General features: G+C 42.7%; 3 protein-coding genes and 1 long non-coding RNA gene across 5 annotated transcripts; 3 read left to right on the forward strand and 1 right to left on the reverse strand.

Annotated features, from left to right (window-relative positions):
• The first annotated feature begins 174 nt into the window (after positions 1-174).
• LOC139578301 (mast cell protease 2-like) lies at positions 175-1,686 on the forward strand. Its single transcript, XM_071405708.1, has 5 exons — positions 175-367; positions 476-626; positions 749-884; positions 1,011-1,274; positions 1,385-1,686. The coding sequence occupies exons 1-5, from the start codon at positions 268-270 to the stop codon at positions 1,544-1,546; spliced, it is 813 nt and encodes a 270-aa protein (XP_071261809.1). The 5' UTR covers positions 175-267; the 3' UTR covers positions 1,547-1,686.
• A 371-nt stretch (positions 1,687-2,057) lies between these two features.
• LOC139578303 (complement factor D-like) lies at positions 2,058-3,988 on the forward strand. The gene is made up of 5 exons (XM_071405709.1): positions 2,058-2,195; positions 2,462-2,624; positions 2,757-2,889; positions 3,106-3,360; positions 3,552-3,988. The coding sequence occupies exons 1-5, from the start codon at positions 2,141-2,143 to the stop codon at positions 3,705-3,707; spliced, it is 762 nt and encodes a 253-aa protein (XP_071261810.1). The 5' UTR covers positions 2,058-2,140; the 3' UTR covers positions 3,708-3,988.
• Positions 3,989-4,375: 387 nt separating this feature from the next.
• On the reverse strand, positions 4,376-21,674 carry LOC139578305 (uncharacterized). Its single transcript, XR_011675524.1, has 2 exons — positions 21,591-21,674; positions 4,376-4,578 (listed from the first exon to the last, which is right to left on the reverse strand). It is a non-coding gene; the product is annotated as an uncharacterized lncRNA (long non-coding RNA).
• Positions 19,794-22,706, forward strand: LOC139578304 (spindlin-Z-like). 2 transcript variants are annotated; one of them, XM_071405711.1, is made up of 5 exons: positions 19,794-19,927; positions 20,640-20,678; positions 20,903-21,156; positions 21,366-21,599; positions 21,904-22,706. In XM_071405711.1, exons 2-5 carry the CDS (start codon positions 20,659-20,661, stop codon positions 22,107-22,109), a joined length of 714 nt encoding a protein of 237 aa, XP_071261812.1. In that variant the 5' UTR covers positions 19,794-19,927; positions 20,640-20,658; the 3' UTR covers positions 22,110-22,706. The 2 variants fall into 2 exon arrangements, with proteins under 2 accessions (XP_071261812.1, XP_071261811.1); XM_071405710.1 differs by having other exon boundaries at positions 19,808-19,927; positions 20,637-20,678; positions 21,904-22,244.
• Positions 22,707-23,047: the final 341 nt, after the last annotated feature.

Below are 23,047 nucleotides of genomic sequence, written 5' to 3' on the forward strand. Positions count from 1 at the left end.
AGGCTCTTGCATGAGAGAGGGGGAGATTAGTTGGCCTATGTGGTATGCACTACTGCAGGCTATTATGTGTCTATGATAACTCACCACCTACATTAATGTGTAGAAGGGCTGCCAGAGTTCCAGTAAATGCAGAGACCACCTACCTTGCCTTTACCGGAAGAAACCATACATGGATCGATAGAATTATCATAGATAGTCATCATAGAAGTGAAGCCACACAGTTGTCCTCAGAAAAACAACGCTGTCTAGTGTATATAAAGGGGCCATATGAATCAGGTAATCCTGGATCGTTTGACAAGCCCTCCAAACATGCACACCATGAACAAACTTCTACTCACTGTTCTCCTGACCTATCTGGGACATTCGGGTAAGTCTCTCTGCTGAACTCAATGGACACACAATGAGATTCTAACATTTGCCTATTACCTTACGGTTTAGTTCATTGTGGCTGTTTGTACTACTTTTACCCTCTCAGTTGCATTTGGGGGTCAAATCATCAATGGAAAAAAAGCCAAGAGGAATTCCCTGCAGTACATGGCCTCTGTGCAGAATGATGAGAAGCACAACTGTGGAGGATTCCTGATCACTCCAGACTTTGTGCTAACAGCTGCACACTGCAACACAAGGTACAGTAGTAGCCTAACTAAATTACAACTGTAAATTCCAAATAGTAACATATCATTACATATAGCATATCAGTGGCCTTACTACTCAGACTGATAAACACATTGTTCTGCGCCTTGTCTAGCAACTTGAGTGTTGTTCTTGGTACCCACAACATCAAGAAGGGCCTCGGGAAAGCTGTCAGATACAATGTGGAACGCACATGCAAACCCAACTCATATGAAAATGTAAAGGATGGTAGTGACATCATGCTTCTAAAGGTACGGCTTTAGTTAAATATATTTGTCTTCATATTTGTCTTCATATGATATGACAGAGTATCCTAAAAGTGCTAGAAGGTCATATACTTTCATAACTGCAAAACATAATAATAAATGTGTTTCAAGCTGTCTAGGGAAGCAAAATTAAGCAAATCCGTGAACAAAGTGAGGCTTCCAACCAAGGATAAAGTCCTCAAACCCAAAACAAAGTGCCTTGCTGCTGGATGGGGCCTCACAAAAACAGGCGCAATCGTTGACGACCTTCAAGTGGTGGATTTGGAAGCCATTGATCTGAAGGTCTGCCAGAAGCAGTGGGATCACGTTGACTTAAAACTTCCTCCCAATGTCATCTGTGCAGGTGGATATATGACCGACAAAGGCACATGTCAGGTTTGTCTAATTGAATTTACATTCAATACACACACATCAAACATGAAGATCCAAAGCAAGAACCAGTAAGTAATGTTTGGCATATAAGGTGATTATTCTCTTTCCCAAAGGGGGATTCTGGTGGTCCTTTGGTGTGCAATGGAGAGGCAGTGGGAATAGTTTCCTTCAACATGAAGAGAAACTGTGCCTATCCCAATGTGCCCAATGTTTACACTCAGATTTCCAAGTACTTACCCTGGATAAAGAAGGTCATCAACAAGCAGTCATGTTAGAATGGATACTTTGTTTGCTGTAAAATTATGCCTTTGGCTATTACTTATACCTGATGATATTACTGATTCTTTAGCTTGCTGTTAAACTGTCTAATGCATTACCATGTACTGTAAGGGAAATAAATGTATTCTTAATCATGGTGAAATTGCTCTAGTGATATGATTTGCATACACATCAGAAGGCATGCACTGTGTGTTATACCTAAACAATTTTTTGTATTTATTTTTTAAACCAACAAACTGAGCCCATCATGGCAAACTGTAATGCACAGAACCACAAACACCACACATTTCTAACACTTTCCACAACGGTTAGTGGTAGCGTCTCATTGCACAAGTGCTCTCTATGCAATCAGACCAACCAGCAGAGTCATAATTTCATAATATCACAACCAGCTTTCATCATAGACTACACCAAGCAACATTTGAAACCATGAAGCCACAGCAACATATTGGCAAACACTGGGGGGGGGGGGGGGGGGGGAACAAAGACCCAGTACTGTCTATAACCACATTTGGAAAAAGTAGCACCCTCCCGCCCACCCTACATATTTATACCCACCAGATGCATCATGCCATTTGCCCATTTGCACTATGGCAATCTACTCGGTGGTTCTTCACATAGTTATTCTGCTCATTGCCTTGAATGGTAAGCTGTGTTTCATTTCTATAACACACTAACTACCAATAGCACTAAACTGACTGCACCATGCAGACTAACATTGCACACTAGTTATGAAAAGTATATTTGACCAATTTCAATGTTTTTGCATACAGCGGTTCATATTCTATTTGGCAGTAATGAACAAACTGACATACAGTACCATAATTTGTTGTAAGCTGTGCGGATATAGTAGCATTGCAGAGCTATAGACAAAAGCTATTGAAATAGTCTTCTCTACCTTCTGTTCAAAGGCACTGATGGGCGCAAGGTGCCAAAAGTGGGTATTGTTGGTGGCAGAGAGGCTGCTCGCAACTCTCGTCCCTACATGGCTTCCCTTCAGTCTCGTGGTCAACACATCTGTGGAGGAGTTCTGGTGAGAGAGGATTTTGTCCTCACCGCTGCTCACTGTGACGGGTGAGAATCTCTATCAAACATTAACCTCTCAGATTCTCTCAAACTAATTTCCCTCAGTTTTTGCACTAGTCCTTCAAGGCAATTGTGCAAATAAATATTGCCTCCTAAATTCTTTCATGTACTGATTTTCAGGCGATACAAGGTGGTTCTTGGGGCTCACGACTTGTCAGAGGATGAAAATTCACAGCAAGTATTGGATGTGGTTCGATCCATTCCACATCCGAGGTATGGGGACAACCTGGAGAATGACATCATGCTTCTCAAGGTGAGTGACATCAAGAACATAGTATCACCATGGAGATTATTGTAAGCTAACTTCTCATTGTAGGTTTAAATGTCCATGAAAATACATCAAACAGATTATAGAATCATGCAAAACTATAAGAAAAATTAGAATTATATCCTAAATATATTTACATCAAACATATATGAAGACATACAGATCATCTATCTAGTGTGTTATCTCTGTGATCATTCTTAGTTGAGAGGGAGGGCCACCCTCAACACAGCAGTACAGTTGATCCCTCTGATGAATGGCTCTATGGCTGAGGGAAGCATGTGCACCACGGCCGGCTGGGGGGATATAGGCGATAATGGCACCCTACCAGACAAGTTGCAGGAGGTCAACGCCACCATCGTCCCTCCCCGAGAATGTGCCCGCAGGTGGACAGCCGTCAAAATCTCCAGCCGCGTGGTGTGTGCAACAGGCCCCAGAGCTTTCCAAGGCTTCTGCTCGGTATGACTGCACTGTTTTAGGCTATAACTCTCTGCAATTCATTTTTCCTGGTCGGGACAGGCTATTATTTGCTACAACAAGAGCCGATGTCCATGCCCCTGCAGAAATCGCTTAGACTCTTAAGGTAACTAGAATAAAAGTTTATCCTAGTCAAGGCTGTAACTATGCTACTCCTCCATTGTTCTTTGCAGGGTGATTCAGGAGGTCCATTGGTGTGTAACGGGATGTCAGCGGGCATTGTCTCTTTCTCAGGGCAGAGGTGTGCCAACCCCAGTACCCCTGATGTGTACACACGAGTGGCTTCCTACCGCCGATGGATTCAGACAGTGTTAGCTGGAAACCCTTAAAGGGAAAATCCACTCAAAAAATATATTTTAGAATTGTGTTCATTAGTCCACTGTTGATAGAGTCACAAAATGTTTTGCAGATCAGCAGTCAAGTTATTGGACTCTCAAGAAGCAAAGTGTCACCAGCCCCAATTTGCCTTTAAGGTTTTGGGCATGTAAGCTGTCAGTGTGTGTTTACACAATCTCACAATATAACTGATCTCATTTAGACCAGGTTTGCACAAGGTGTTTAATGATCACTTGTTCCCTTATTGCCATTCTTATTAAAATTGGTTAACTCGTTTTGGCTCCTGTGTCTCACTCTGGAGGACATGAGTTCTCTAAATTATTTAGCAAAAATCCTCAGGCCATCATTTCTTGACTTGATGTTCAAAGACTAAAAGCAACCACTGATTTAAAGTAAAAACAAAGTAACATTAGCATATGCAGACTCTCTACATCATTTAGGCTCTTGGTCACTCACCTGGTATGGATGGTCAGGCAGTAGACTCTATATATATATAAGTTGACCAATGTTACTGAAGGTTGGATGCATTGTTGGCTCCAGCAGGTTCCATCAAATCCCTACGATAGTGTACCTGAGGAGCAGTGGTTGAAAAAAGTACCCAATTGTACCCTTGAGTAAAAGTAAAGGTACTATCAGGTATGAAGGTATGACCCAGACCACATCAAATTAACAATAGTTTAATGACTCAACAGGGGCAGGCAATAGACAGGTCAAGGCAGGCAGGGTCAGTAAACCAGAGGTGGGGCAACGGTACCGGACGGCAGGCAGGCTCAAGGTCAGGGTAGGCAGAGGTCAATAATCCAGAGGAGGCAAAGGTACAGGTTGGCAGGCGGGCTCAGAGGCAGGACAGGCAAGGGTCAAAACCTGGAGGGCAAGAAAAAGAGAGCTTGGAAAAGCAGGAGCTGAGACAAAAACCACTGGTTGACTTGACAAACAAGATGAACTGGCAACAGACAAACAGAGAACACAGGTATAAATACACAGGGGATAATGGGGAAGATGGGCGACACCTGGAGGGGGGTGGAGACAATCACAAAGACAGGTGAAACAGATTAGGGTGTGACAGATACCTTAATAGAAAATGACTCATGTAAAAGTTAAAGTCACCCAGTAAAATACTACTTGAGTAAAAGTCTTAAAGTATTTTGTTTTAAATAAACGTAAGTATCAAAAGTGAATTTAATTGCTAAAATATACTTAAGAATTGAAAGTAAAAGTACAAGTATAAATAATTTCAAATGCCCTATCTTAAACAAACCACATGGCACCATTTTCTTGTTTATTTATTTATTTACGGATAGTCAGGGGCACACTCAAACACTCAGACATAATTTACAAACAAAGCATTTTTGTTTAGTGAGTCCGCCAGATAAGAGGCAATAGGGATGACCAGGGATGTTCTCTTGATAAGTGAGTGAATTTGACCATTTTCCTGTCCTGCTAGCCATGCAAAATATAACAAGTACTTTGGGTGTCAGGGAAAAAATGTATAGAGTAAAAAGTACATTATTTTCTTTAGAAATCTAGTGAAGTAAAAGTAAAAGTTGTCAAAAATATAAATAGTAAAGTAAAGTACAGATACCCCAAAAAACTACTTAAGTAATACTTTAAAGTATTTTTATTTAAGTACTACACTACTCCTGAGGAGAGGACTCAGTGTCAGATACTGCACGTTGTCAGACTATGTCATTGATTGGTGTGCTTGATTGATTAATCATTGCAGTGTTTTTGCCCGTCTCAAAGCATAACGTAGCCTAATGATAAAAAGTATACCCAAACGTGCTTCAGCCCAGCTTAAACAAACAAGGGGGAATTGAAAATCCCCCAGAAATTCATTACCCCAGGATACTTCAACTGGTGACTATCATTCATTACCCCAGGATACTTCAACTGGTGACTATCATTCATTACCCCAGGATACTTCAACTGGTGACTATCATTCATTAGCCCAGGATACTTCAACTGGTGACTATCATTCATTACCCTAAGATACTTCAACTGGTGACTATCATTCATTACCCCAGGATACTTCAACTGGTGACTATCATTCATTACCCCAGGATACTTCAACTGGTGACTATCCGGGAGAATAAAGAAAAAGGAGCACTCTGTTTCTGTGTAAATCTGATAGATTTATTAAATGGGACAAACAAACAATAGGCTTACGTTTCGGCATAAATCACCAGAGCCTTAAGTATCCTCGCAGAGGAGTGTCCCACTTGTCTTGTCAATCAAACATATCAATAATGTCAATACTGTCAGTAGCAACTAGACAGGTAATTCAAACAAGAGTATAATCATGATTCAAGATTCCTACACATACATTCCACTTGAATAACAAAAGAAAGAGAAATAAACAAAGAAAAACATATTTACAAAAAATATGAGAAAGAGAGCTGTTCATTCAGACCCTTTGGCTCGACGCAATCTAAGCAGTCGATCCAACGTACCTCTCTGTAGTAATTCCCTCACAATATTGCCCCCTCTGAAGGAAAGAGAAACTTTCTCAATTGCCCAGAATTGTAAGGTTTAGGCAGAGCTATGATTGACATTCACATAGTGCCACACGATCGCATAGTAGTTCATATTTTTGGTGCAGATAGTTGTTTTGTGTTCAGCTCTTCTTAATTTGAGCATGTGTTTTGTCTGACCAATGTTAACAAGCCCACATGGGCATTTGAGTATGTAAAGAACATGTGTTGTATTACAATTTTACACAAGCATGGGTGGTAGAATAATTTTGTGTCACTTAAGTTGGAACAATGCGTACAATGACTGCAGCGGTAGAAACCATTGAGGGGACCTGGGAGCCAGATAGCGGGTGCAGGATTCGGGAGCACACTGTGCACCACTAGGCGGTCTCTGATATTGCAACCACTCCTAAATATAATGTAGCCTACTCACATATATGGAGGGGCAAAGTACGGCTGTCTGAGACATGTGGCATCTTCTTTTTCTTCTATGATATAATGGCGGACTGCAAACAAATGTTAAAGGTGCATGCCACCACCTACTGTGCTGAAGTGGGTGGTCAATCACGGTTTACAACATCAGTTCCACATTTCTAAATCCTCCTACCTAACTTTTAACGATGGTCATACCAAGGATCATTTAGCTATTTGATTTAGAATTGTAGGACCCTGATAAAAAAAATAAAAAATAATATTTGATTAAACATACATGGAAAAACTGCTATTAGCCCATAGAAACACATTGAATAACATGTAAAAACTAATAGTCAAAAATGTAATCAAAAGGAAGTATGTTTTGAAGTGTCTGTCCTTTATCTGAGAGATAAGACAGCTCAGAATATACACTGCTCAAAAAAACAAAGGGAACACTAAAATAACACATCCTAGATCTGAATGAATGAACAATTCTTATTAAATATTTTTTTCTTTACATAGTTGAATGTGCTGACAACAAAATCACACAACAAATATCAATGGAAATCAAATTTATCAACCCATGGAGGTCTGGATTTGGAGTCACACTCAAAATTAAAGTGGAAAACCACACTACAGGCTGATCCAACTTTGATGTAATGTCCTTAAAACAAGTCAAAATGAGGCTCAGTAGTGTGTGTGGCCTCCACGTGCCTGTATGACCTCCCTACAACGCCTGGGCATGCTCCTGATGAGGTGGCGGATGGTCTCCTGAGGGATATCCTCCCAGACCTGGACTAAAGCATCCGCCAACTCCTGGACAGTCTGTGGTGCAACGTGGCGTTGGTGGATGGAGCGAGACATGATGTCTCAGATGTGCTCAATTGGATTCAGGTCTGGGAAACGGGCGGGCCAGTCCATAGCATCAATGCCTTCCTCTTGCAGGAACTGCTGACACACTCCAGCCACATGAGGTCTAGCATTGTCTTGCATTAGGAGGAACCCAGGGCCAACCGCACCAGCATATGGTCTCACAAGGGGTCTGAGGATCTCATCTCGGTAACTAATGGCAGTCAGGCTACCTCTGGCGAGCCCATGGAGGGCTGTGCGGCCCCCCAAAGAAATGCCACCCCACACCATGACTGACCCACCGCCAAACCGGTCATGCTGGAGGATGTTGCAGGCAGCAGAACGTTCTCCACGGCGTCTCCAGACTGTCACGTCTGTCACATGTGCTCAGTGTGAACCTGCTTTCATCTGTGAAGAGCACAGGGCGCCAGTGGCGAATTTGCCAATCTTGGTGTTCTCTGGCAAATGCCAAACGTCCTGCACGGTGTTGGGCTGTAAGCACAACCCCCACCTGTGGACGTCGGGCCCTCATACCACCCTCATGGAGTCTGTTTCTGACCGTTTGAGCAGACACATGCACATTTGTGGCCTGCTGGAGGTCATTTTGCAGGGCTCTGGCAGTGCTCCTTCTGCTCCTTCTTGCACAAAGGCGGAGGTAGTGGTCCTGCTGCTGGGTTGTTGCCCTCCTACGGCCTCCTCCCCGTCTCCTGATGTACTGGCCTGTCTCCTGGTAGCGCCTCCATGCTCTGGACACTACGCTGACAGACACAGCAAACCTTCTTGCCACAGCTCGCATTGATGTGCCATCATGGATGAGCTGCACTACCTGAGCCACTTGTGTGGGTTGTAGACTCCGTCTCATGCTACCACTAGAGTGAAAGCACCGCCAGCATTCAAAAGTGACCAAAACATCAGCCAGGAAGCATAGGAACTGAGAAGTGGTCTGTGGTCACCACCTGCAGAACCACTCCTTTATTGGGGGTGTCTTGCTAATTGCCTATAATAATTTCCACCTGTTGTCTATTCCATTTACACAACAGCATGTGAAATTTATTGTCAATCAGTGTTGCTTCCTAAGTGGACAGTTTGATTTCACAGAAGTGTGATTGACTTGGAGTTACATTGTGTTGTTTAAGTGTTCCCTTTATTTTTTTGAGCAGTGTATATATATATGATTTTTTTTTACAGTGGAATTACCCTTATACCTTTTGTGGAAATGCCCTATTTGCTTTCATAAATTTCTTGGCCAGTTTCCCGGGTTACCTTCAGAGGTGTCCCGTGACACTTGTGGGGGTCTTTCCAAAGATGAGTCATATTAGTGTGTAGCCAAACCGTTTGATGCTACAGATGTTTTCGTGAGAAGACCGATTTTCAGGGTTGTCTTCTGTTCTGACAAACACTGCTGTAGCTCTGCCACCTTCCACCGCAGATGCAGTAGGCAGAAATCGATGGGCAGATGTGATGGATTGAGACGCAGCCCATGCAAAAAACATACCTCTGGCTTAAACAGACAGATTTTGATGGGTCTTTTCATATTTTTTTATTTTTTACGCCTCGAGTGGAGCATGTGGGCGATAAATTATTTAAACATGATAAAAAATTTACAATAATAATTTATGCCCAGCTAGAGAGGCCCTTTGATGATGTGAGGCCTGAAGCAATTGCCTCTTCTGCCTAATGCTAAGTCCGCCAGCGGGTATGAGCTTTTACCAAGACATAACATCAAAACATTTATTTCTAAATGTTTCTGAGCTCACTCACACACTTTGCTTGGTTTAACATTGAATTCACATTAGTTGACAACTCAACCAAATGAAAATCAAAATTAGAAGTAGAACTGATGTCTGTGCCCAGTGGAAAGTTGATAATGTATTATTCAGTGGATGCTACCACTCCTAAAACAACATCAGACCCCTACTTTTGCTAAAGTGTGGCTTTAAGTTGTAATGGGACACTTCAGTAGATGCAGTGGGTCACTATATTCTCATATGGTGTACCACTTCACCTGGCACTTGTTTTGAAACCCTCAAAAAGACTGTAGAGGCATATAGATAACATTGTGTGTCATTATCCTTACACTAGACCCTCTCTATGCTATTGGGACATTGATTTGGGGACATTCCAAGCTCTTGGTGAAAGCTTACTATTTATTTATTTTATTTAACTAAAGGACATCTGCACCGCTTTTACTTGATAGTGAAACACCTTTATTATTCCCTAATGCTGTCCCCGGTCATAAATTGAGCATCTTCTATCCTACGTTTCTTAGATGTCATTACGCTTCCTTTATTTCCTTACCTACACTTGTAATTTCCCTTTAATTCCTTCTGCTGCCATCCTATGCTGTTTATGTGCTATACAGCTAGGCTAGATTTTGAGATGGGGTAGAAATACTTGCGTTCAAAATAATAGGCATTTTGGGGATGAAAAAAAAAAAGATTTATAGTATGTGAAATGTCGAAAATGTTGTTTGCTTTAAATGCCAGGATGTCATATGCTGCATTCACGTGCTAGCTGACAAGTATTTTTCTCTGCTCATACTTGAGTAATAAAGGCCGATTGCACTATTTTTTAAACAAATATATATATATTTTTATTGTGATTTATCAGGGGATGCTGCAGCACCTCAGCACCCCTACTTCCCTCAACCTAAACAACCTAAATTTGTCAGGGCATAGACTACAAAGTGTCAAAAATGTTCCACAGGGATGCTGCCCCATGTTGACTACAATGCTTTCCACAGTTGTGTCATATAACAATATTTCACATATAACTCACTGTTTCACAATTCCAGTGGGTCAGAAGTTTACATACACTAAGTTGACTGTGCCTTTAAACAGCTTGGAAAATTCCAGAAAATGACATTGGGCTTTAGAAGATTCTGATAGGCTAATTAACATCATTTGAGTCAATTGGAGGTGTACCTGTGGATGTATTTCAAGACCTACCTTCAAACTCAGTGCCTCTTTGCTTGACATCATGGGAAAATCAAAAGAAATCAGCCAAGACCTCAGAAATAAAATTGTAGACCTCCACAAGTCTGGTTCATCCTTGGGATGAATTTCCAAACGCCTGAAGGTACCACTTTCATCTGTACAAACAATAGTACGCAAGTATAAACACTATGGGACCACGCAGCCGTCATACCACTCAGGAAGGAGACACGTTCTGTCTCCTAGAGATTAACGTACTTTGGTGCGAAAAGTGCAAATCAATCCCAGAACAACAGCAAAGGACCTTGTGAAGATGCTGGTGGAAACCGGTACAAAAGTATCTACATCCACAGTAAAACGAGTCCTATATGGACATAACCTGAAAGGCCGCTCAGCAAGGAAGAAGCTCCTGCTCCAAAACCGTCATAAAAATGCCAGACTACGGTTGCAACTGCACATGGGGACAAAGATCATACGTTTTGTACTAAATCGTACAAAAATAGAACTGTTTGGCCATAATGACCATCGTTATGTTTGGAGGAAAAAGGGGGAGGCTTGCAAGCCGAAGAACACCATCCCAACTGTGAAGCACGGGGGTGGCAGCATCATGTTGTGGGGGTGCTTTGATGCAGGAGGGACTGGTGCACTTCACAAAATAGATGGCATCATGAAAAATGACAAGTATGTGGATATATTGAAGTAACATCTCAAGACATCAGTCAGGAAGTTAAAGCTTGGTCGCAAATGGGTCTTCCAAATCGACAATGACCCCGAAGTTGTGGCTAAATGGCTTAAAGACAGCAAACTCAAGGTATTGGAGTGGCCATCACAAAGCCCTGACCTCAATCCTATTGAACATTTGTGGGCAGAACTGAAAACACGTGTGCGAGCAAGGAGGCCTACAAAGCTGACTCAGTTATAACAGCTCTGTCAGGAGGAATGGGACAAAATTCACCCAACTTATTGTGGGAAGCTTGTGGAAGGCTACCCAAAGCGTTTGACCCAAGTTAAAACCTCTTATGGCTGCAAGCCCGAGGTCGGTACACCTATGACAACATCCCCCCACCCCCCCACCCCCACACTGATTAGCATCGCTAGCATAGCGTCACAATTAAATAGTAGCATCTAAATATCATTAAATCACAAGTCCAAGACACCAAATGAAAGATACAGATCTTGTGAATAAAGCCATTATTTCAGATTTTTAAAATGTTTTACAGGGAAGACAAAATATGTAAATCTATTAGCTAACCACGTTAGCAAAAGACACCACTTTTCTAACTCCATCAGTTTCTTACTCCATCAGGTGCTATCACCAATTCGGCCAAATAAAGATATTGATAGCCACTAACCAAGAAAAAACCTCATCAGATGACAGTCTGATAACATATTTATTGTATAGGATAGGTTTTGTTAGAAAAATGTGCATATTTCAGGTATAAATCATAGTTTACAATTGCACCCACCATCACAACTCGACTAGAATAAATACAGAGAGCAACGTGTATTACCTAATTACTAATCATAAAACATTTCTTAAAAATACACAGCTCACAGCAATGGAAAGACACAGATCTTGTGAATTCAGACAATATTTCAGATGTTCTAAGTGTTTTACAGCGAAAACACAATAAATCGTTATATTAGCATACCACATGTGCAAACGTTACCAGAGCATTGATTCAAGCCAAAGAGAGCGATAACGTAATCATCGCCAAAATATATTAATTTTTTCACTAACCTTCTCAGAATTCTTCCGATGACACTCCTGTAACATCATATTACAACATACATATAGAGTTTGTTCGAAAATGTGCATATTTAGCCACAAAAAAACGTGGTTATACAATGACAATACTAGCAAAACTAGCCTGAAAATGTCGGGCGCCATATTTGACAGTGATCTTGTCTCATGATTAACTATTCATAAACTTGACTAAAAAAATATAAGTTGGACAGCTATCGAAAGACAAATTAGTTCTTAATGCAATCGCTGAATTACATTTCTAAAATGATCCTTACTGTGCAATACAGGGTTCGCCAAGCGAAGCTATACCAAAGAAAATGGCGGAATATGCGTTTAACATTTTTCGACAGAACAACGATTTATCATCTTAAATATTTCTTACTATGAGGTGATCTTCCATCAGAATCTTGGGCAATGTATCCTTTCTTGGGTCTAATCTTCTTTTGGTCGAAAGATGTCCTCTTGTCCGTCGAAATGCCCACTAACGTTCGACCGGTACTGGAAACGTGCCAGGCGCTTCAAAGTGCATCACTAAGAATTGCCTCAAAATCGCACTAAACGGATATAAATTGCTATAAAACGGTTTAAATTAACTACCTTATGATGTTTTTAACACCTATAACGAGTAAAAACATGACCGGCGATATATTACTGGCTAAACCCAAGCTTGGCAAGAGAGCAGGTCCGTCGTCCATCGTGCGTCAGGCGCAGCAGGAAAAGAACGGTACATCCGGTCTTTGGCCTTTTATACAGGCCCTGATTGCGCAATCGACTCCATTCAAATTGTCACCTCTTACTGACATCTAGAGGAAGGCGTGGGCAGTGTTTGTATCCTCATAGGATTTACAGGGACTTTAAAACTGACCTGGGACCAGAGGCCAACATTTCTGAAATCTCACTCCATATCAGGAAAAGTGCTGTAGAATGAGTTCTGTTCCACTCAGAGACATAATTCAAACGGCTATAGAAACTAGAGAGTGTTTTCTATCCAATAATAACAATAATATGCATATTGTACAAGCAAGAATTGAGTACGAGGCCGTTTGAAATGGGCACCTTAAACAGAGCTACTCAATACTGCCCCTGCAGCCATAAAAAGTTAAACAATTTAAAGGCAATGCTACCAAATACAAATTGAGTGTATGTACACTTCTGACCCACTGGGAATGTGATGAAAGAAATAAAAGCTGAAATAAATCATTCTCTCTACAATTATTCTGACATTTCACATTCTTAAAATAAGGTGTTGATCCTACCTGAGCTAAGACAGGGAATTGTTACTGGGATTAAATGTCAGGAATTGTGAAAAACTGAGTGTAAATGCATTTTGCTTAGGTGTATGTAAACTTCTGACTTCAACTGTAGGTCAGGTTAAAGTGACTAAGCAACAGGCTAGAAAATAGACAGTAGCAGCAGCGGGTAGCCATTTGATTAGCTAATTAGCAGTATTGTCTTAGCAATCTTATGGCTTGGGGGTAGAAGCTGTTCATTTGATAGTAGTAGGGGAAATAAATGTGTTTAAAATAATTGATCAAATCACATGATTAATTAATTATTTACAATTTTAAGAAGTGTGGTTTGAGCTACTTTGGCTTCCATATTGGCTATGTCATATTGTCTGCAGATTTGTCACTGGTGTTACCGTCACTTGTGTTACTGTTCCTGCTGGTGTTAATAGAATAGTCTTATTATTTATGCTGCTTTTTTACTTTAACACCAGTATTACACGAGTGAATACACCCTCATGTTGTACTAGAGAAATTGTGTTTCCATAGCTAGGCCTGGCAGTGAGGAATTGTGAAGAGCAGAATCAACAACATCTTCATAATCAAAACAGTTGCTTGGCTTCATCAATAAGTGCATCGATGACGTCGTCCCCACAGTGACCGTACGTACATACTCCAACCAGAAACCATGGATTACAGGCAGCATCCACACTGAGCTAAAGGCTAGAGCTTCTTCTTTCAATGAGCGGGACACTAACCTGGAAGCTTATAAGAAATCCCGCTATGCCATCCGATGAACCATCAAACAGGCAAAGTGTCAATACAGGACTAAGATCGAATCGTACTACACCGTCTCTGACGCTCGTCGGATGTGGCATTGCCTGCAAACCATTACAAACTACAAAGGGAAGCACAGCCAAGAGCTGTCCAGTGACACAAGCCTACTGGACGAGCTAAACTACTTCTATACTCGCTTCGAGGCAAATAACACTGAAACATGCATGAGAGCACCAGCTGTACCGGAAGACAGTGTGATCACGCTCTCCGCAGCCGATGTGAGTAAGACCTTTAGACAGGTCAACATTCACAAGGCCACAGGGTCAGACGGATTACCAGGACGTGTACTGCGAGCATGCGCTGACCAACTAGCAAGGGTCTTCACTGACATTTTCAACCTCTCCCTGTCCGAGTCTGTAATACCAACATTTTTCAAGCAGACCACCATAGTGCCTGTTCCCAAGAACACTAAGGTAACCTGCCTAAATGACTACCCACCCGTAGCACTCACGCCTGTAGCCATGAAGTGCTTTGAAAGGCTGGTCATGGCTCACATCAACACCATCATCCCAGAAACCCTAGACTCACTCCAATTTGCATACCTCCCCAAAAGATCCACAGATGATGCAGTCTCTATGGCACTGCACACTGCCATTTCCCACCTGGACAAAAGGAACACCTATGTGAGAATGCTATTCATAGACTACAGCTCAGCGTTCAACACTATAGTGCCCTCAAAGCTCATCAATAAGCTAAGGACCGTGGAACTAAACACCTCCCTCTGCAACTGGATCCTGGACTTCCTGACGGGCCGCCCCAAGGTGGTAAGGATAGGTAGCAACACATCCGCCATGCTGATCCTCAATACATAGAGACCCTCAGGGGTGCGTGCTCAGCCCCCTCCTGTACTACCTGTTCACTCATGACTGCACGGCCAGGCACGAATCCAACACCATCGTTAAAATTGCCGATGACACAACAGTGGTAGGCCTGAACACAGACAACAACGAGCCAGCCTACAGGGAGGTCAGAGACCTGGCTGTGTGGTGCCAGGTCAACAACCTCTCCCTCAGCGTGATCAAGACAAATTAGATTATTTCATCGATGCACTTTTAGACCCCATCATAGCACTGAGACTGCACTTGTGAAGGTGGTAAATGACCATTTAATGGCGTCAGACCGAGGCTCTGCATCTGTCCTCGTGCTACTAGACCTTAGTGCTGTCTTTGATACCATCGATCACCACATTCTTTTGGAGAGATTGGAAACCCAAATTGGTCTACACGGACAAGTTCTGGCCTGGTTTAGATCTTATCTGTTGGAAAGATATCAGTTTGTCTCTGTGAATGGTTTGTCCTCTGACAAATCAACTGTACATTTCGGTGTTCCTCAAGGTTCCGTTTTAGGGCCACTATTGTTTTCACTATATATTTTACCTCTTGGGGATGTCATTCGAAAACATAATGTTAACTTTCACTGCTATGCGGATGACACACAGCTGTACATTTCAATGAAACATGGTGAAGCCCCAAAATTGCCCTCGCTAGAAGCCTGTGTTTCAGACATAAGGAAGTGGATGGCTGAAAACGTTCTACTTTTAAACTCGGACAAAACAGAGATGCTTGTTCTAGGTCCCAAGAAACAAAGAGATCTTCTGTTAAATCTGACAATTAATCTTGATGGTTGTAAAGTCGTCTCAAATAAAACTGTGAAGGACCTCGGCGTTACTCTGGACCCTGATCTCTCTTTTGACGAACATATCAAGACTGTTTCAAGGACAGCTTTTTTCCATCTACGTAACATTGCAAAAATCAGAAATTTTCTGTCCAAAAATTATGCAGAAAAATTTATCCATGCTTTTGTTACTTCTAGGTTAGACTACTGCAATGCTCTACTTTCCTGCTACCCGGATAAAGCACTAAATAAACTTCAGTTAGTGCTAAATACGGCTGCTAGAATCCTGACTAGAACCAAAAAATGTAATCATATTACTCCAGTGCTAGCCTCCCTACACTGGCTTCCTGATAAGGCTAGGGCTGATTTCAAGGTTTTACTGTTAACCTACAAAGCGTTACATGGGCTTGCTCCTACCTATCTTTCTGAGTTGGTCCTGCGTACATACCTACACGTACGCTACGGTCACAAGACGCAGGCCTCCTAATTGTCCCTAGAATTTCTAAGCAAACAGCTGGAGGCAGGGCTTTCTCCTATAGATCTCCATTTTTATGGAATGGTCTGCCTACCCATGTGAGAGACGCAGATTCGGTCTCAACCTTTAATTCTTTATTGAAGACTCATCTCTTCAGTAGGTCCTATGATTGAGTGTAGTCTGGCCCAGGAGTGTGAAGGTGAACGGAAAGGCTCTGGAGCAACGATCCGCCCTTGCTGTCTCTGCCTGGCCGGTTCCCCTCTCTTCACTGGGATTCTCTGCCTCTAACCCTATTGCAGGGGCTGAGTCACTGGCTTACTGGTGCTCTTTCATGCCGTCCCTAGGAGGGGTGAGTCACTTTAATGGGTTGAGTCACTGACGTGATCTTCCTGTCTGGGTTGGCGTCCCCCCCCCCTGGGTTGTGCCATGGCGGAGATCTTTGTGGGCTATACTCGGCCTTGTCTCAGGATGGTAAGTTGGTGGTTGAAGATATCCCTCTAGTGGTGTGGGGGCTGTGCCTTGGCAAAGTGGGTGGGGTTATATCCTTCCTGTTTGGCCCTGTCCGGGGGTATCATTGGGTCAGGAGACAGCAGTGTCTCCTGACCCCTGCTGTCTCAGCCTCCAGTATTTATGCTGCATTAATTTATGTGTCGGGGGGCTAGCGTCAGTTTGTTATATCTGGAGTACTTCTGTCTTATCCGGTGTCCTGTGTGAATTTAAGTATGCTCTCTCTAATTCTCTCTTTCTCTCTTTCTTTCTCTCTCTCGGAGGACCTGAGCCCTAGGACCATGCCTCAGGACGACCTGACATGATGACTCCTTGCTGTCCTCAGTCCACCTGGCCATGCTGCTGCTCCAGTTTCAACTGTTCTGCCTGCGGCTATGGAACCCTGACCTGTTCACCGGACGTGCTACCTGTCCCAGACCTGCTGTTTTCAACTCTCTAGAGACCGCAGGAGCGGTAGAGATACTCTTAATGATCGGCTATGAAAAGCCAACTGACATTTACTCCTGAGGTGCTGCACCCTCGACAACTACTGTGATTATTATTATTTGACCATGCTGGTCATTTATGAACATTTGAACATCTTGGCCATGTTCTGTTATAATCTCCACCCGGCACAGCCAGAAGAGGACTGGCCACCCCTCATAGCCTGGTTCCTCTCTAGGTTTCTTCCTAGGTTTTGGCCTTTCTAGGGAGTTTTTCCTAGCCACCGTGCTTCTACACCTGCATTGCTTGCTGTTTGGGGTTTTAGGCTGGGTTTCTGTACAGCACTTTGAGATATCAGCTGATGTACGAAGAGCTATATAAATACATTTGATTTGATTTGATGATTGTGGACTACAGGAAAAAGAGGACCGAGCACGCCCCCATTCTCATCGACGGGGCTGCAGTGGAGCAGGTTGAGAGCTTCAAGTTCGTTGGTGTCCACATCACAAACCAACTGACATGGTCCAAGCACACCATGACAGTCGTGAAGCGGGCACGACAACACCTATTCCCACTCAAGATTTGGCATGGGTCCTCAGATCCTGAAAAGTTTCTAGAGCTGCACCATTGAGAGCATCCTGACTAGTTGCATCACTGCCTGGTATGGCAACTGCTCGGCCTCCAACCGCAAGGCACGACAGAGGGTAGTGTGAACGGCCCAGTACATCGCTGGTGCCAAGCTTCCTGCCATCCAAGACCTCAAAGACTCCAGCCACCCTTGTCATAGACTGTTCTCTCTGCTACCTCACGGCAAGCGGTACCGGAGCCAAGTCTAGATCAGGAGGCTTCTAAGCTTCTACACCCAAGCCATAAGACTCCTGAACATCTAGTCAAATGGCTATCCAGACTATTCGCATTGCCCCCCCTCCCCTCCCCTCCCTCCCCTCACCACTGCCACTCTCTGTTGTCATCTATGCATAGTCACTTTAATTAATTAACTCTACCTACATGTACAGTACATACTACCTCAACTAACCGGTGCCCCCGCAAATTAGTATCTGTACCGGCACCCCCCTGTATATATTGTTATTTTTTTTACTGCTCCTTTTTAATTACTTGTTACTTTTATCTCTTATTGCTATCCATATTTTTTTAACTGCTCTGTCGGTTAGGGGCTCGTAAGTAAGCACTTCACTGTAAGGTCTACACCTTTTGTATACGGTGCTTGTGACTAATTAAAAAATATATATATTTCACCTTTATTTGACCAGGTAGGCCAGTTGAAAACAAGTTCTCATTTACAACTGCAACCTGGCCAAGATAACACAGCAAAGCAGTGCGACAAAAACAACATCAGAGTTACACATGGGATAAACAAACATACAGTCAATAACACAATAGAAAAATCTGTATACAGTGTGTGCAAATGAAGTAATGAGGTAAGGCAATAAATAGGCCAATAGTGGCGAAGTAATTACAATTTAGTAATTTACACTGGAGTTATATATGTGCAGATGAGGATGTGCAAGTAGAAATATTGGTGTGCAAAAGAGCAGAAAAACAAAAACACATATGGGTATGAGGTAGGTAGTTGGTTGGATGGGCTATTAACAGATGGGTTTACAGGTGTACAGCTGCAGCGATCGGTTAGCTGCTCTGACAGCTGACGCTTAAAGTTAGTGAGGAGATATGTCTCCAGTGATTTTTGCAGTTCGTTCCAGTCATTGGCAGCAGAGAACTGGAAGGAAAGGCGGCCAAAGGGGGAATTGGCTTTGGGGATGACCAGTGAAATATACCTGCTGGAGCGCGTGCTACAGGTGGGTGTTGCTATGGTGACCAGTGAGCTGAGATAAGGCAGAGCTTTACCTAGCAAAGACTTATAAATGACCTGGAGCCAGTGGGTTTGGCGACAAATATGTAGGGAGGACCAGCCAACGAAAGCATACAAGTCGCAGTGGTGGGTAGTATATGGGGCTTTGGTGACAAAACGGATGGCACTGTGATAGACTGCATCCAATTTGCTGATTAGAGTGTTGGAGGCTATTTTGTAAATTACATCGCCGAAGTCAAGGATCGGTAGGATAGCCAGTTTTACGAGGGTATGTTTGGCAGCATGAGTGAAGGAGGCTTTGTTGCGAAATAGGAAGCCGAATCTAGATTTAACTTTGGATTGGAGATGCTTAATGTGATCCTGGAAGGAGAGTTTACAGTCTAGCCAGACACATAGCTATAATAACATTTGATTTGATGTTCACAGTTAGCCATTGTTATGTAAATAATGTAATATAATTGTAACACCAGTGACAAAAAGGCAGCACAAGCATTTTTATTTGTATTTAATGTAGTAAAAATATATAAATACATTAAGATAATGTAAAGGGGTTAACTACTACCTGACTATAAGTTTTGGTTAAACAAAAAAATATATATATATATATTAAAGTTGTCTGGTCAAAAAGCCACGATTTTCGTAGAACGACCCTGAACAAAACCTACGGTCACCACCACAATGACAACAATTCCCATTGTTCATTGCGCTGACTTTCACCTAACTATCAACGGACATCGCTCCTCGAGGTTCTATGGGGGCTGTAGTTATTTTTTTCCCACGGAAGTATCCTCCCATTTTCCATAGGTTTCGCAAGGTTTGCATTGACGGTAGTGTGCGTTTCTCTGTTGGAAGAATTTAGTCGTTTTGGCATGACATTCGTGTACAGGTAATATGATATTTATGGGAGAGAATCCATCGTGTTATAGATTATTTATCGGGGACATTAACACAGATTTACATTTGCTTGTGCTCCGAACAACAGCATATCGTGGAGTTGACATCAATGCAATAATAATTGATAACCTATTACGATCAAACATTGCTTGTGGCGCGCATTTTCCATGTCTCATCAGCAGTGTGTGCGATAGGCTAGCACTGGGTCACATAGTAACATTGACGATGTTACATTTGTGATACAATCGTTGTGGCGAATTTAAATTGGCTACACTCCTGTCATTTATGCATGTGGGATACAGTGGTGTTGGCTGACGTATTTTTCTTGAAGTTGAATAGCACTTCTCTTGATCTCTCATAGCCAACTTGCAGTCTATGAGTTTGTTTTTCCTGATCCCGGTTGTGTATGTTCAAATAGTTAGTTACATGAATTATTATAGATTATGAAATGTGGGGTAAAGATGTATATCTGCGGCAGTTTTGTTCTGCATTGGTTGCAGTGACCTCCATGGATGCAATGCATACAAGGAAATAACCAGGAAGTTATTCAGACATGCTAAGCCATTGGCTGCTCTGGTTGTCTGTCTCAGCCACTACTGTATACATAACAGCTCAGTCTCTTTCTAAGATTAGCATTACTTTTCTGAAAATGGCTGTTTTTCCCCCAATCTCTGAACATTGCTATCTGTTTCTTCCCTCAGCAGTATTTGAATTTTTGGAGGCATGTCCAAGAAAAGGGGCAGGTATGTGTAAACATGTTGTTTTCTGTAAATATGTTATCATGACATGCACACTTTGGGATTTTCCTCTTTCCAGACTGTCAGGGTAAGCTACACTAGGCTTCACGTATGAGCAAATATGAATTGTTTAACTCTCATAATAACATGTAAAATATGTCCCACTTCCTTGTGAAATTATCCTATGAGTTTGCATATCCAACTATGACATACATAAATTGTGTCCCCAGAAAGCGGAGTAGCGGGGAGCTGAGTGACACCACAGTGATGACCCCTGACCCCAACAGTCTCCTGGGAGTGAGAATACAACACAACTGGAGGGAGAAGGGCAGCCAGAGCAAATGGAAAGGCACCGTCCTGGACCGTCTCAGTGTCAACCCCTCACTATTCATGGTCAAGTACGACGGGTTTGACTGCGTCTACGGCATCGAGCTATTCAAGGACGAAAGGGTGTCTAATCTACAGGTCCTCACGGAGAAACTTGGTGAGTGTTGTGAATGTGATGAGTTTGGCTCCTTTTTTAGATCAGGCTTCATATCCTCTGCTCTGGGTAATGCAAAAACTTCATAATTTGGTGTGCACAGGTTATGACGTGTTCTTATTGTATATCTGCTACTGCATGATCAGACTGCAGGGACACAGTGGTTATGCGATGTTGGTCTCTGCCTTGACGACACTTATCTGCTTCCTCAGTCAACAACAAGATCAAGGTTCCTCACGGAGCAGAGGATTTGGTAGGCAAGGCGGTGGAGCACCTTTTTGAGAAGGAGGATGGAGAGAAGAACGAGTGGCGAGGCATGGTCCTCTCCAGGGCTCCCATCATGACTAACTGGTATTACATCACCTATGAGAAGGACCCCGTGCTCTACATGTACCAGCTGTGGGACGATTATGCCGAGGGAGATCTCAGGATCTTACCTGAAGCAGGTATTGACCATTTCTCAGCTTCAGCATCATCTCCACCTGCAGCAGAGTGTTCAGATACTTCCCCCTACAGAGAACTGGAGAGAGGCTGATTACAGAGTAGAACTTGTTTATTCTTTACACACCAATTATAAGATAGTGGATTTAGGAGGGTTACTTTACAGTATTTGCTGTGTTTGTTCTTGTAGAAAGGACAAATATGTATCTATCAATACTTATAAGCATAACATATTTTGATAATTCCCCTATAAGCAGATTTCAAGAACAGACCCCTAGCATTGACATTATTCATTGTTTTTCCTTCTAGAAAATAAGCACTTGCTTCCGGCCGACCGAAAGCCCGGCGAGGAGACTGAGAGTCTCGTGGGTAAGCAGGTTGAGTATGTTACTGACAAAGGTGTGAAGCGAACAGGCCTAGTGATCTACCAAGTCCCTGCCAAGCCTTCTGTATACTACATCAAATACGACGATGACTTTCACATCCATGTCTACGACCTGGTCAAGACCACATAGGACACTTGTTTACTCCATCGCTTACTTTTCACTTATCCTCCTCTCTCGATCTCTCTAAAGGCCCTGGAGGGTTTAACAGTTATGCTTTGTCATTCAGGAAGTGCAATCTATTAGTCCACATTGAATCTAGTTCTATGATATGCACAGCAGAACTGTAGCAATGCTATTGTAGGCCATTAGGAGGAGGGTGGGAACGTGTACACTTGGAAGGACCTTTTTACCCTCCCCACTTCTTTGGTTACCCCATTTCGTGGTTGTGCTCCACCATAGACTCACATCTTGGACAGTTCAGGAGTGCACCTTGCCCTATGACAGACTCACATCTTGGACAGTTCAGGAGTGCACCTTGCCCTATGATAGACTCACATCTTGAACAGTCCAGGAGTGCACCTTGCCCTATGACAGACTCACATCTTGGACAGTCCAGGAGTGCACCTTGCCCTATGACAGACTCACATCTTGGACAGTCCAGGAGTGCACCTTGCCCTATGACAGGCTTACAGTATAGTGCAAGAATTACCACATTTCAATTGTCTCCCACATCCTGATGCTTAATTCAAAGCAGAACTGAATTATATATTATAAAACTGAAAGCTGTCCCCAGTAGCCATTCATATTTGGTCCTTGAATGACCAAACAGCGAGCATGATGTATAAGTGAATCTTTGTAGAGACTAGTTTGAGCTGTTTTGTTCAGTGAAGTGTTAGCTTTGAAAGTGAAATGCAGTAAGCTGTGATGCCCCTGAAAGCATCATTACATTTTTTTGTTGTCTTTATTAATAGGCAACTAACTTTGTTTGATTTGTGTCAGTCAGTTCATAGACAATCATTCCTTGATAAACCCACAATGCTATCATTGGATTCATAGCACTGGGTTGCACTGGCCTAGGAGTAGTGTATAGTAGTGTCTCCCAACTCCAGTCCTCGAGTACCCCGAAC

Source organism: Salvelinus alpinus, chromosome 6, assembly GCF_045679555.1.
Source record: "Salvelinus alpinus chromosome 6, SLU_Salpinus.1, whole genome shotgun sequence".
Classification (NCBI taxonomy): domain Eukaryota; kingdom Metazoa; phylum Chordata; class Actinopteri; order Salmoniformes; family Salmonidae; genus Salvelinus; species Salvelinus alpinus.

What these genes read in the sequence shown, in the direction of transcription:
- LOC139578301 (XM_071405708.1), top strand. Translation starts at nt 268, where the DNA reads ATGAATCAGGTAATCCTGGATCGTTTGACAAGCCCTCCAAACATGCAC. An exon ending in GACCTATCTGGGACATTCGG is followed by an intron (nt 368 to 475) that starts GTAAGTCTCTCT and finishes TTACCCTCTCAG; the next exon opens with TTGCATTTGGGGGTCAAATC. An exon ending in GTGACATCATGCTTCTAAAG is followed by an intron (nt 885 to 1,010) that starts GTACGGCTTTAG and finishes ATGTGTTTCAAG; the next exon opens with CTGTCTAGGGAAGCAAAATT.
- LOC139578303 (XM_071405709.1), top strand. Translation starts at nt 2,141, where the DNA reads ATGGCAATCTACTCGGTGGTTCTTCACATAGTTATTCTGCTCATTGCC. An exon ending in ATGACATCATGCTTCTCAAG is followed by an intron (nt 2,890 to 3,105) that starts GTGAGTGACATC and finishes GATCATTCTTAG; the next exon opens with TTGAGAGGGAGGGCCACCCT. An exon ending in CTTTCCAAGGCTTCTGCTCG is followed by an intron (nt 3,361 to 3,551) that starts GTATGACTGCAC and finishes TGTTCTTTGCAG; the next exon opens with GGTGATTCAGGAGGTCCATT.
- LOC139578304 (XM_071405711.1), top strand. Translation starts at nt 20,659, where the DNA reads ATGTCCAAGAAAAGGGGCAG. An exon ending in ATGTCCAAGAAAAGGGGCAG is followed by an intron (nt 20,679 to 20,902) that starts GTATGTGTAAAC and finishes TTGTGTCCCCAG; the next exon opens with AAAGCGGAGTAGCGGGGAGC. An exon ending in CAGGATCTTACCTGAAGCAG is followed by an intron (nt 21,600 to 21,903) that starts GTATTGACCATT and finishes TTTTCCTTCTAG; the next exon opens with AAAATAAGCACTTGCTTCCG.